General features: G+C 39.1%; 1 protein-coding gene across 1 annotated transcript in view; it reads right to left on the bottom strand.

Moving 5' to 3' along the window:
• Positions 1 to 2,849: 2,849 nt before the first annotated feature.
• The window catches only part of LOC138043140 (TBC1 domain family member 14-like), a 21,395-nt gene continuing 11,744 nt past the window's right edge, over positions 2,850 to 12,500 (bottom strand). The window contains exons 5-12 of the mRNA XM_068889272.1: positions 10,304 to 10,421; positions 9,465 to 9,571; positions 7,949 to 8,151; positions 6,972 to 7,043; positions 5,941 to 6,069; positions 5,416 to 5,525; positions 4,862 to 4,965; positions 2,850 to 4,230 (exon numbers count right to left, since the gene is read on the bottom strand). Of these exons, the coding sequence (XP_068745373.1) occupies positions 4,019 to 4,230; positions 4,862 to 4,965; positions 5,416 to 5,525; positions 5,941 to 6,069; positions 6,972 to 7,043; positions 7,949 to 8,151; positions 9,465 to 9,571; positions 10,304 to 10,421 (1,055 nt within the window). The 3' untranslated portion in view covers positions 2,850 to 4,018. The remainder of the gene's footprint in view (positions 4,231 to 4,861; positions 4,966 to 5,415; positions 5,526 to 5,940; positions 6,070 to 6,971; positions 7,044 to 7,948; positions 8,152 to 9,464; positions 9,572 to 10,303; positions 10,422 to 12,500) is intronic.

Raw genomic sequence — 12,500 nt, 5'->3', positions numbered from 1 at the left:
CAAATTGCTCTCATGTTGACAAATTCACCTGGAGACATCATATAGGCAGAGTCTGCTGTAACTTTACAGGGGAATCTCTGGACGCTTTCCTTTTGTCAGAACTAGCCGGCCAGACCCGTCAGTTTGCAAAGAAATGGCAACAATTTGAAGGAACACTTGCCTGATGATCCCTCGCTTTCTTCTGGAGGAGCATATATCATCCTCACAATGTGTGAATTTGAGGGCCTTGTAGAGTTAGTCCTTTCAAATGCCCGGTCTGGCCCGTAAGTTCTGTCAAATGGAAAGCGTCCTTTGCTGACACTTTTTTGCCTCATTATCACAAGGCTATCGTTTTCAGTCTAATCAATCAGCCAAGAATAAACTACTGACTATTGAAAGTGCATTGCATAAGGGAGTATTTATGAAAATTTGAATGCCAAACACCAAATAATCTCTGAGCGAATGATGATGCTTTGAAAATTCGAAATTTTACAAAGAGAGAGATCATCAGCGCTATTGCCACCTAAGGAGACTCTAAGAATTTATCAGTTTTTGATGGCTAATAACTGGCATTTAATCGAAGCTAAAGAGCTTAAAACTGCAGATGTAACTATGTTTAACAAGGTCTTTTACCTTTTGAAGTACCTTTTGAAGTCAAGTTGTGATGGCTACTCACGGTGAGCAAACTCGTATGTTGATGAGACAAAATGTAAGGAACGGCGCCAGCATAGATTCCCTTGTGTTCTGGCTCACCTAACCGTAATCTAAAAAAATCTGCTGCCTTTGTGTTTTATTTTAGATGATTTTTCTTGTGCAGGGTACAGCCATTTCTATATCATATTCAAAGCACAGTTAGCGGAAGCACTAGGTTGAATGCCATTAAAGCAATTTTTAAATCTTGTGAGGTATTTACCTAGAAAAAGTTAAGATTATAATCCTATCTAGGAAAAAGGGTTTCACCTGATAGCCATTTAGAAGAGATTCATCAAAGGATTGGCAAGCAGGGAGGGCATTCTGGCTGCGCTCTGAAAAATATTTGGTGCAGCAAACAGATCAGCCTTCGAGACAAGGCTCTTTACCGTCGTTGGTGAAACCCTCAGGCATTTTTACACACGTGTAACTGAGCACTTTTTTCACCTTTTACGGGATAAATTCTCATATTTTCAAACACAAGTCAGGATAATTGCGATATCTCTCGTTTCAAAATTATTGATAATGCTACCTGGTTCTATTTGATAAAAGTAACGTGAAGTAACAGACAAATATTTTCCAGCTGTTTAACTGCAAATTTGAGCATCATCTTTTGCCAACATATTCAAATTCAAATTCAAATTTATTTAAAGCACATTTACCTAAAAAGTAACAAGATACACTAACCCGCAAATAGCATAGGCTAATCCAGGCAGGTAGTGTAGAAAATAGTAATCGAACAATTCTTCAAGCAAATTTTGTATGAACATGAAAAGCAACAGTTAGCAACTTTTAGTTCTCTTGTTATTGTTCACTCGTAATTACTGGAGCCTCAAAGAACCTGAATATTGAAGAATATCACTGCCTCATCAATCTTGCTTCAAAGATATAGAATAAATATGAACACCGGACTTCAATGCACTCACAGGTACGCAAAGAAATAAATTTTATCCCTAAGGTAATTACTTCTCTTTCATTGTGGTTTTTCCCCAGAAAATGCACCAATCAGTTAAACACTCCTTACAACGCCTTTTAATGGCAACATATGCCTACTGAAGTAATTCCGTGTAAGCGAAATACTAATAAAAGCAGTAAACCACAAACCAAATTGAAATCTGACATCCAGGACCTGGAATCGATATCCAGAATCCAAGACTGTCTTTTACCTTACATGAAGCGATAAAATACTAAACCCACAAAGACTGAAGAAAATCAAAGGCTGACATGTTGATCACTTCCAAGTTCCCCTCAACTTCTTTTTCGAGGCAAGTTTAATGGTGTACTCTGCGGCTGAGTACAACCTGAGGCTAAGCTTAAGCTTACGTGCAATTAGGCCTAAACTAAAGTTTTTAGGCCTACGATCAGCTTTCATGAATGTTTAGGATACTCTCTGTACTGGTAAAACAATAACCTGTGACCTGTAAAAAATACCAGAGCGTCTGACAGCTCTCCATGACAAAGTTCACGGACGCTTTAAGCCTGTCCGGCGCGGTTAGTATCTTCATGGGAGACCTCAAAATATACGACTTGCTGTCAGAAACAGGACCGAACAGTCTATTTTAACGCTCAAAAATGTGAACGAAGCAAGGTACAGATTTTCTTAGCCGGCCTTATGCAAAACAAATATTGATGCAAAAGTAAATAAATATCGATAATAGAGTTTTTAGGAAAAGCACAGGGATTTGATTCATGACATTCATTCAAGCTAATTTCATCAGCGTCACAAATTCTTGCCGATTTTGGGGCTCATTTGTTGAAATTCAAGCACGCTTCCAACAGACCTGTTTATTTTCGTGATTTATGCACGCGCTGCGGGCCTATTGCTGCCACGGATTGAGGGACCGCAAACGAGGAAACAATGTTGCGGAAGGAAATGTTTCCGCGTTTGCTGCCCCAGGAAACACTTGCTACGGAAGCAAAATTTGCTTCTCGAGAAGCAAAAATGTTTCTGAATTCGTTCAGAAACATTTTGCTTCCTCGTTTGAGGGTGCCTTTACACTCCTACGCTGTGACACTCTTACAAACCGGTGACATAGTGTGTAGTGCACCAACAGTGCCGCAAAAAGCAATGTCACAAGATCTTTTTCAGTACAGATTCAACCGCGAGGCAAAAAATTGTCAAACGATTACCAAGGATAAAAAGATGCTGAAACTTATGAACAAGACTTATATTTACATAATACATACGAATATCTACATTTATTTGCGATTGCGCCACTTTACATCTTACTCCATTTTATACCATATAATTATTTCATACCAAAATATTGACTCCACAAAATGTAAACAGAACATTTGCGAAAGTGAGTGCGCGTAAGCTCTAACGGTTTGATGAAGCTGGGACCTATATAAAATTCAGTGTCATGGTCATGTTTGTACCCCATCTTTAATTTACGTAGTTATGGAACGCAAATGAATGTTGTAACACTGTTCTAAACATTTTGAGGAACCCTATTTTTTTCCATCAATGTTTATAATTTTAGATCGATTTGTTTTTCAGAAGAATTAATAAAAAACAGGATTAAAGTCGCCTGAAAATTCTTTTGTGGAGGCTGTGGATTTCATATCCTAGATAAGCCTTAATTTGTTATTGGACAAAGCTTCTGGGATCTGAGATGCGCTTTTCATGGTTGTTGGAAAGTTGATTGGCCTCCTTTTAACCAACCAAAATTTGCTACAAAGACTATGGAGAACTTGCGACTTAGTTACCAACCCTAATCGAAAGTTGTATGCAAATGCATCTTCAACCCAATTACTTAAATTCTACTCTTTGCCGCAACTCTTTATTCTACGTTATAATATTACCAAAATTTATATTTTCAGCGAGAAAATAACCACGGCAATATTTGTTACTTGGACGGAAATTTCTGGGAGGGATACATTCAACTCCCATCTGGAACTTTGCTAAAACGTATGGTCACCTTTACAATATAACAAACATCTAACATTTCAAAAATTAGCTCGTTTAAGACCCGTGTCTAAAAAGGAGACAAATTTCAGGCCGAATCAAGGTAGGTTTGTCAGGCTTGCAATAACTTTTCTAAACCAATGCAACTGTATTTATTTTGTGAGGTCTGCCCACATTCATCGAAACATAGTATGGTAAATTTCTTTAACACTTCAATCATCGTTTTTTAGTCCAAAAAACAGGCTTTTGTTACATTTTTCAAAAAAGTGAAAGAGCTTCATTAACCATGCAGTCATATTAAGCGGTTTTTTGTCCATCCGTCACCGTTTTGGACAAGGGTCTACTGTTACGTAAGCATTCGGAAAACTTTGGGTGATTCCTACGTTAGGCAACCTTCACGCTTTGTTTCTGACTCTAAACTTTTGACCAAAACATTTTACGTCATTTTGTAGCAGCCGTGACGTTTTTAATTTGTGCGGCGATCTCCTTTTGAACTGAAAGTGTCTGGGTGAATTTCTGTTCCGTTAAGTTGATAGAAGCGATTGTTTGGAACAAAAGAGCGACGGGGATGTCATCTGGCAACTTTGACAGAAACTGGCCAAGATGAATAAAATCCATTTGAAGTAATTCCTCTCGGTAAAACATCAGTATACCTGAGAAAGCAAACATAAATTTAAGATATACACAGATACAAGGCTGCTCCCAAACGGTCGCCCGCTGGCTCGCCAGGGGCGCGCGGGCGACACTTATCACAAGGTGATCCATCCCCACTTTTAATCAATTAATTATGGGCTTTGAAAAACATACTCGGGCTACTAACTTTTTCATGGCGCGGAAGGCCGAAGGGCTCCGGAAAATTTGTTCTCAGGAAGCAGCCTTGAGATAAACAGAATGTACTCTTTGCAAAAGCTTATACCCATCCCTTTTTCAGCCTATATACTCATGTAACTGGTTTTTTCCCGTCGATGTCTTAGGATTCCTGTGGGTCTTCATGAGAAACCCTAAGAGGGCGCAAGTCCGAGGGATTCCCACGCCTGGTAGCTCCCTCAGAATACCTGGCCACTAATTATTTTCTTAAGGTGGTATCGTCTGAAGAACGAGGCATACGTAAATTTGTGGACGCGTGTTCTAGAGTTTAGCCAAGTTTCCAAGTGTACAAAGACAAAATTTCAAGTTCTCTGACCTGGGTAACTTGAAAAGTCTGAGAGTTTCATCATGTTATCTGTTGCCCCATTTCTTTACGTGCAAATTCTTTAAGTGATAAAAGTATGTCATAAGACTTACCCAGAGCAGCCCTGAATAGAAAAGCTTCTCCGTCTCTACAGAACACATCCCACACACGACAGGCTGAGTCCAGAGGAAGAGACTTGCTGAACAAAGTGAACGTCCTGCAGTGAATGAAGTTGAAAAGGGGCGTTTTGATTTAATGCAGTAACAAGTGCCTTGAATGCCTTAAAAAAAAAGGTGACTACGGAGGGGAAACAGTACTTAACTCTGCACTGTATTCTCGGATACTGCAACACTCGAGAAAGCATCTATATTCGACTGTACAACTGAGAAGATTCTTACTAGGCAAGAAAGGAATTTATCCGAAACAGTGTAGCACTGTCTAGAACTAAAAGAAGACAAGAATCCGTTTGAGAGGATCACGATATCCAGTCATTAAAAATGCTAGCTCCTAGCCGGTACATTTATACAAAGAGCTTTGCACGAACGTAATTTTGACTCTTTTTGTCTAATAAGGAACCTCGAACTCACGCTCTCCCTCTCGCGATCATTCGTCAATAGTAATCGAGCATGCGTGAGGTTTTAATTTTTAAAAATACGATTTTTCTTACCAGTCGATCAAATACATATCTGGAGTGAAGTTTTCTTCGATAAAATGTCCATGAAGTGCTGGGACATTCTCCTCAAGGAACATTTCAAAGGCAGCAAAGTATGCGATCATCTGGTAAAACAACATTTATTAAAAAATAATTACGAACGCATTAACAGGGAAATCATGTCAATTTTTACTTTGTTACAGTTCTAGATTCATTCCTGTCTCTTTGATTGCCGAGATCATTCATAATTGGGCTGAGTTTTTTGTTGCAACAGAGCTTGGAAAATACCAGTGTTTCATTAGAATAATGAACCAATCATTCGGCTTTCGTGCGATATGGAGAATTGTGCAGAATTTGAATGGCTTAGCATTTGCGCCTAGTTCAATGTCACCCGCCTCGATGATCCTTCGATATTTCTAAAACTTAGCCTGATCCAAAAACTGTTTTTTTTTCTTTTGATAAAACAGTATAGGAATCTTTAAGTTCTTGTGGTGAAGGTTGTAGTAAAGAATTAACAGTGTTCCCGAACATCATACTTACCATGGGATGATCAACTCTAAAGAACGCCAACTGACAGGGTTTGTTGAGCAGATTTGCAAAACAGATAAAAGCATCAGACGGCTCCATGTTCAACAACAAAACGGCTGCCAAGAAAGACATTCCTTGGACCTGAAAATGAGGGAAATATGATAACTGAGTCTAAATGGATGCACAATGTTACATGTACGTCATGCACTACACCGTGACGCCTTCTTGCACACAGAAATGAAAGGGGGTAAACGTTTTTGCTCTTTCAAATCGCGATGCTATTCTCTGCAAAGTAATATAGCTCCGTGTGGCCAATTTCCAAAAGACGGTGAAAACCCGGGTCAGAATAAAGAATACCAGAGGTAACCTTTTCGTGCCAACTAAAAGAAACATATCTGCGAAGTTTCGCGAGTTAAATCCTCTCCGTTCTTGAGATACAGAGGGAAATGTGACACCCGAAAATGGCCCGTAAGGTTTCAGGACTTTCGAGAAACGGGCCCCAGGAATACAATGGTGGCCGGGTATTCTAGAATCGTTCCGAAAAGGCAAAGGCGAGGCGAAGTCGCACACGAGCCACTGGGGGCTAACAGGACCGGATCTTATCCTGCTTTCAAAAGCAAAAAGCGACTAAAGCCTGCCAGTGGTTGTCACTAGCGACGCTGGCACATGCGCAAGCATAACAGGATGCTAGTTAACGTGTTATACCTAGCCTTACGTTGTTGTTACCCACTTATAAACCTGGGTGGGGAAGACAGTTTAGTGCAAGGAAAACCATACGGTGACAGACTGAGCTAAGCCTTAAACTAGAGACCCAGGGGTCGTGAGTCCAGTGAGCTAACCACACTTATGGTCAGAAATAAAGCTAATTAGATGCACGCCCAATTTTGACATCCAAAAAATCTTCCACTGGTTATCAATTTCACAAGATAATTAAACCTGCGTATTCTACATGAAGCAATGACAATTCCATAAGAAAAAAGTAATTAAAATTATCAAAAAAACATGAAAAAAGAGTATTACAATATGTTTCAGGTGAAACTTACATATCCCACATCAGGTCTGTAACAGGTGTATGCTCCAAGAATGCTGTGAAGGACATCATGGAACGGACCACCCTAAAACCATAGTAATTAATACAGTGAATAATATTGAGGAGTCCTTAAAAAATCTTCGCTTTTACTAATTTCAGTTCTCCCTGAAAAAGTCTCTCGTTACGTGATATTAATTATTTTATTTATACTTCCTCTTTGCTCCAGTCCATCTGAAGTGACACAGTTTTTTACTCTCTTTTTTTTCTGTTGTTCTTTGTGTTTGCCTGTCTTTCATCATTATATTTGTGTCTCCCAGAATCGACTTTTTTCCTTTAGATATAAAATTCCTTATTCTGCCTCCTAGCTACATGTAGATAAGCTTCTTAGTTATCTTCTAGGAGGCATTGTACCTGTTTGATGAACAGTGGATAAAGAAGACTTCTCAGGACTCGACTTTGGATTTCCTTTCATTTATTTCCAAAAACATTTTTTTCCAAAATTTGAGCTGCTAAATTCAGGGTGCGGCGTCTCGGAGTCCCAAAGAAAATAATGAACATTTCAGCCCGAGAGTAAAGGTCTGGGAAAACGGCGTTCTGAACATCTCAAACTCAGCTTTTTGTGAAAATGAATAAGCCAAAAGAAGAAATTCACCTTTGTTATAGGAGAAAAATGCCCTCAGGAATACATGTGTAAAGAGTTTCAACAGCGCACAGCTATTGAAAGTCGCATCATTATGGTGGCATTTCCAACATTTTGTACTTTCCAGGAATTTGATGGGTGTATCTATTCCGCTATTTACTTGATTTATATTTCCAAAACAGGAAAACATTAATCATGAATTATGGATTGACTTTTACACAGCAAAACAACTGGAAAAATTACGATTGTAGCAATCTTTGTACCCAAACAGAAAGCAAACAAAAAAATTACAAAAGACACCCTAAATCACCAAACATCAGATTAAAAGAAAATTATCCGAATCAACATACCTCCTGAAATATACAGAGTGATGGAAATGTACGAGAGACATCCATCATGATCAATTCAACTGTGTGTGCCTTGCTAACAACTGTGTGATCACTTGTTGGTAGCTCTGCAACTACATGAATTTGTTCTGATGTACTCTTCTTCTTATTCTGCCGAGTTGTGAATAACTTCTCATACGCATGTGACTGGAATATGTCAAATAATTCTGAAAGAAGAGCAATATTTTGCATGCAGAGTTAGCTTTTTGACATAAAAATTAATTTGCAATTTAAACCATTCAGGCTTCCAATTAGAGGTCTCATTGCAACTTTGCATTGTCCAGAGTGTTTTTCATTTTTTTGTTATTAGATAATTATGGTCAAAACCTTTCGACTGTATTCAGTCTCCAACCAGTGATGAGGTAGACTGGTTACCTATCACTTTGTAAGTAGAAACGTTCGACTGTGGTTGACTGGTTTTCAAAAAGCTCTGTTGGTGGATTTTATTTCAAATTGTTTGGATGAGTTATTCCCTTGGTAGACTACAGTCGAGCAGTTCTCTTGTCAATTTTTTGTTTTTCTTGATGCTGCTAAAGTTGTACAGAAAGCCTGGCAAAGTTTTTCTAACACGCCTACCAAAACAACTGTGCTACTGCCTACAACAAAAAGACTATGTGTGCACTATGATCACTTTGAGTACAAGCAAAGGATGTTGTTGAGCGAGTAAACAAGTGAAAGCTGTAACAAGAAGTCTGACTTGCCCATTGCCAGGTCTCTGCCATTTCAGAGAACACCAACATAGACGACGACAACGAGAACGACATCTCAAAATATGAATTCTCATTACTGTAATCACTTCGTGACTATTTCAACATTTTTAATAGGATGAGGGTGTGGCCGTTCCTCAAGAATGACACTGGTCGGAACGGTGCTTAATTTAGGGGAGAAAGTGAAAATTTAACCTCAAATGATGACGTCCTTGATAAAACCTAAAATTTGGCTATTTCTTGTTGTTGTTTAGCAGATGGCGGCAAAGAAATGGACAAAAATGAAACATGCACATGCAGGGCGTGCAAAGCTGTTGTTTTTGTCCCCTAAATATGCAAGTTTTGGATGTTTTTGTTGCTGTCACTGTTGCTTAAGTTCCCTATTGCATCACCTGCAACGAGATCAGTCTTGATCGTAACCACCCTGTTTTGTTGTTTGGTAACCGAAAAGTGCAACCAAAGCCTTCTAAACGCTTCTTCGAAATAATCCACTGAGCATCCATTATACCAATATCTACTCGCCTCTCACTCACGATTATTGAAACTTGAAAGAAGCGCGCACGATCTGCCGGATGTCCGAGATTTACGGCCATCCGGTATTGGCTACGACCAGAGCCTTTCGTTTCGTCAACCATGTGACCAAAGGAAACGGAGGGCTCTGGGGACGAGAATGGCTTAGCCACTGGGTCATGCCCAGAAATGATTGTTTGTTGCACACCACAATAATACAATTTTTTAGAAAAAGTTAGACTGAATATCAATCCGAAAAGTACCGTGAGTAATGTGAAGGTCATTGCCAATAGCCAGTTTCCACACTTTTCCCCGCACACTAGGAGGAAGACCTTGCCACCAAAGTTCTCTTGTCCTCTTTGCATGCTGCCTTTATATAAAGGAGAAAGGTAAAATGACCAATGAGGATACAAAAAAAGGGAAATATATCTTTTTAAATTAATTCTTTCATGCAGAGCCTAAAAATAACTAATAATCAATTGATATTGACAGCATTTAAAAAAGAAAATATTAATGTGAATTATCCAAAACCCTTTATAAAGGAAGAAATTTTGGTGATTAAATTTAAAAAAAATGGTATTCACCAGCTGGGAGGTCCGTATAGGGAAAAACTGTGCCAGAGGTCTCGAGTATGGCCCAAAGCCCGAAGCCATAGGCCGAGGGCAGTACTCGACACCAAGGGCACAGTTTTTACCTATACGGTCCAACCGAGGCAGGTGTATAACCTGTTTATTTGTGCTGGCTGGGAACCATTGCTTAATGCTGGCCTGCGATGCTTATTATCAAAAGGGAAATATCAGACAATACAGCAATGATCAGTTGAAATGGACAGATTCTGTTCACAATATTTATTAATTTTAAAAACATTTCAAAGGGGCAAGCTTCCACCCACTCCCAGAGCCAATCAGATTGCAGGACTTACAGAATTCCGTCTGCTCGCACATTGAGAAAAAAATGATATGTGGGTAAAAATAATATTCTTTGAACGGCTGACAGGGGGTTTTCAATGATACCAAAGTGACCACAAACTTTCATCATACCTTCAACAATAAACAGGAAGTAAACAAAAAAATGATGGAGAAACATGTCTCACAAAACATACATTGTTTCCCAATTCGGTAAGATGTCATTTGTCCACAAAGAGGCAGCAGAGACAATTCCATCTTCTTGTTTGCACTTGTCTCTAAGCTTCTTTTCTTGAAGCATCATATCCTTCAATTCTACAATTAGAAAGCAAAAAAGTAGTGCACTAAGAAAAAATTGTCAATGATATTATGTAGGTGAGAGGGTAAGGTTTTCTGTTATGGCATGGTACACTCAAAAAATTTCCCAGTGCCTTTAGCAGGAGTTGGCATCATGACTTTCCAATAATTAGTTCTGATGTTCTACCAATGAACCATACAAGACTTGTGGGAAGTGGGCAAAGAGGGCAGTCTGATGATAGGAACAGGGGCTTGAGAAGGTCCAACAAGATGATTAAATTTTGAAGATGGCGTGAGCTGGACAGCAAAAGTGGCAGTAGTGGAAAATTGACACCACCTAGGGCCAAACTGGAGATGTCAACACTGCTCAATTCAACAGATGTGAGTCGGAGTAGTCCTGTCTTACTCATCATTATTGCTGGGGATAGCATTGGCAAATATGTTGGTAGAGTTATTGAAATCATACATGTTTGAACCTTGGATCTTTATATATTATTGAGTCTGATTCCCAGATGTAATTCCTAATCATTTCAATTTGGCCTGGATGTTTTATACAGAAAAGGAGGTAAATTATTTTCCCCTGACATTTGTACATGGCGTGTCAAAAAGAGTTACATGTAACTAAGGGCGTGTTCGATTGACCGTAGTCCGGAATAGGAATACATTTGAAACAAAAGAAGACCCTGGTCTAACAGTTTCTCAACAAGTATCGAAACATTTTTTGTTGAATGAAACAAAAAAAATTAAATGCATGTGTCTTTGTCGACGAGAGTCATTGTAGCGCAAAATGGCAAGTTTCACTAAGATGTATCTTTTAATCCCGGTCTAGCATGTCACCTACATGATCTTTCATGAGTGAAATCAATTGACTTTCTTGACGATTTGAAGCTTTCCCTTTCTTGTTAATCTTTGGAGCTAGTGTTTTGTTTCTATCAGCGAAATTTACGGCACAAAGTGTTGGTCCAAAAAGTATCACTGGAGATCTCCTTTCCAAGCGGCAACTCGAGATTGAAATAAGCTTAGTTTTATTTCGTCTTTGTTTCTGATGTCTTTAGCACAAAGTCAACAATAGGGCCATTTATACGAGAGAAAATAAGCCGCGGCATACATATATGCGAAAGGAACTATTTATACGTGTATAAACTCCAAGGCCAGGATAAGCCGCGGCTTGAGAAAGCCGCGAACGCAGATTTTGTACCATTTATACGGGGTGCTCGCGTCTTATGTAAGCCACGGCTTATTTTCTCTCGTATAAACGGCCCTAATAATTTCCTCTTTCGATTTTGTAGAAACAAACAAACCCATGTTCGATTGTTTTCGTCGGATTGTGCCACCAAGTGCAGGACTTTCAAATGACATCATCCCCTTTTTGGCGTGAAACGCATATGAAAACCTTGCAATTATTAGTGAGTGCAAGTACCTGGCACAAGAAGAGTACAAGAGAAGACATGACATTATGCCAGGTTGGTCCACTGGACGCTCTGCTGTAACTATATGCAGGGTTCTCCCTAGTTTTCAGCACAACATGTAAGGGATCTTTTCAAACCGGTAAAGCATTTGGTTAATGTTGGACATTCTGCAAAGGATAAGCGACTTCTGAGCATTTGCAGGCGGTAATAAGTGCTCTCACAAGCGGTCAATTTTACCGGTTACCGACCTGATAAGGAGAAACCTGTATATGGGGTATCAGACAGCAGGAAGTGGTACCATTAGTTGTTGGTGCACTCAGAGCAGTAAGCAGAAGGTTGGATACATGGCTTGATGACCTGGGGATTACCATTAGGACAGGATTGCTGCAGAAAACAGCTTTGTTCAAAACAGCAAGGATTTTAAGGAAGCTGTTGGAAAGGTGAAGGAGAAGGAATGACTCAAGGGGACTTTGGCATTTGGTTATGGCTCGCTCGCTTCCTTGGTGTAATGTCGGTATAACATCCATCCGAGCTAAAGCATTAAGATGATAATAATAATAGTAATATTAATACTACTACTACCACTACCACTACCACTACCACTACTACTAATAATAATAATTTAATAATAATAATAATAATAATAATAATAATAATGAGAAAGATTCTCAGGTAAAAGATTGCAAAA

Source organism: Montipora capricornis, chromosome 3, assembly GCF_036669925.1.
Source record: "Montipora capricornis isolate CH-2021 chromosome 3, ASM3666992v2, whole genome shotgun sequence".
Classification (NCBI taxonomy): Eukaryota; Metazoa; Cnidaria; class Anthozoa; order Scleractinia; family Acroporidae; genus Montipora; species Montipora capricornis.
The sequence above is the reverse complement of the archived record's forward strand: the minus strand, read 5'-3'. Positions and strand labels throughout refer to the sequence as shown.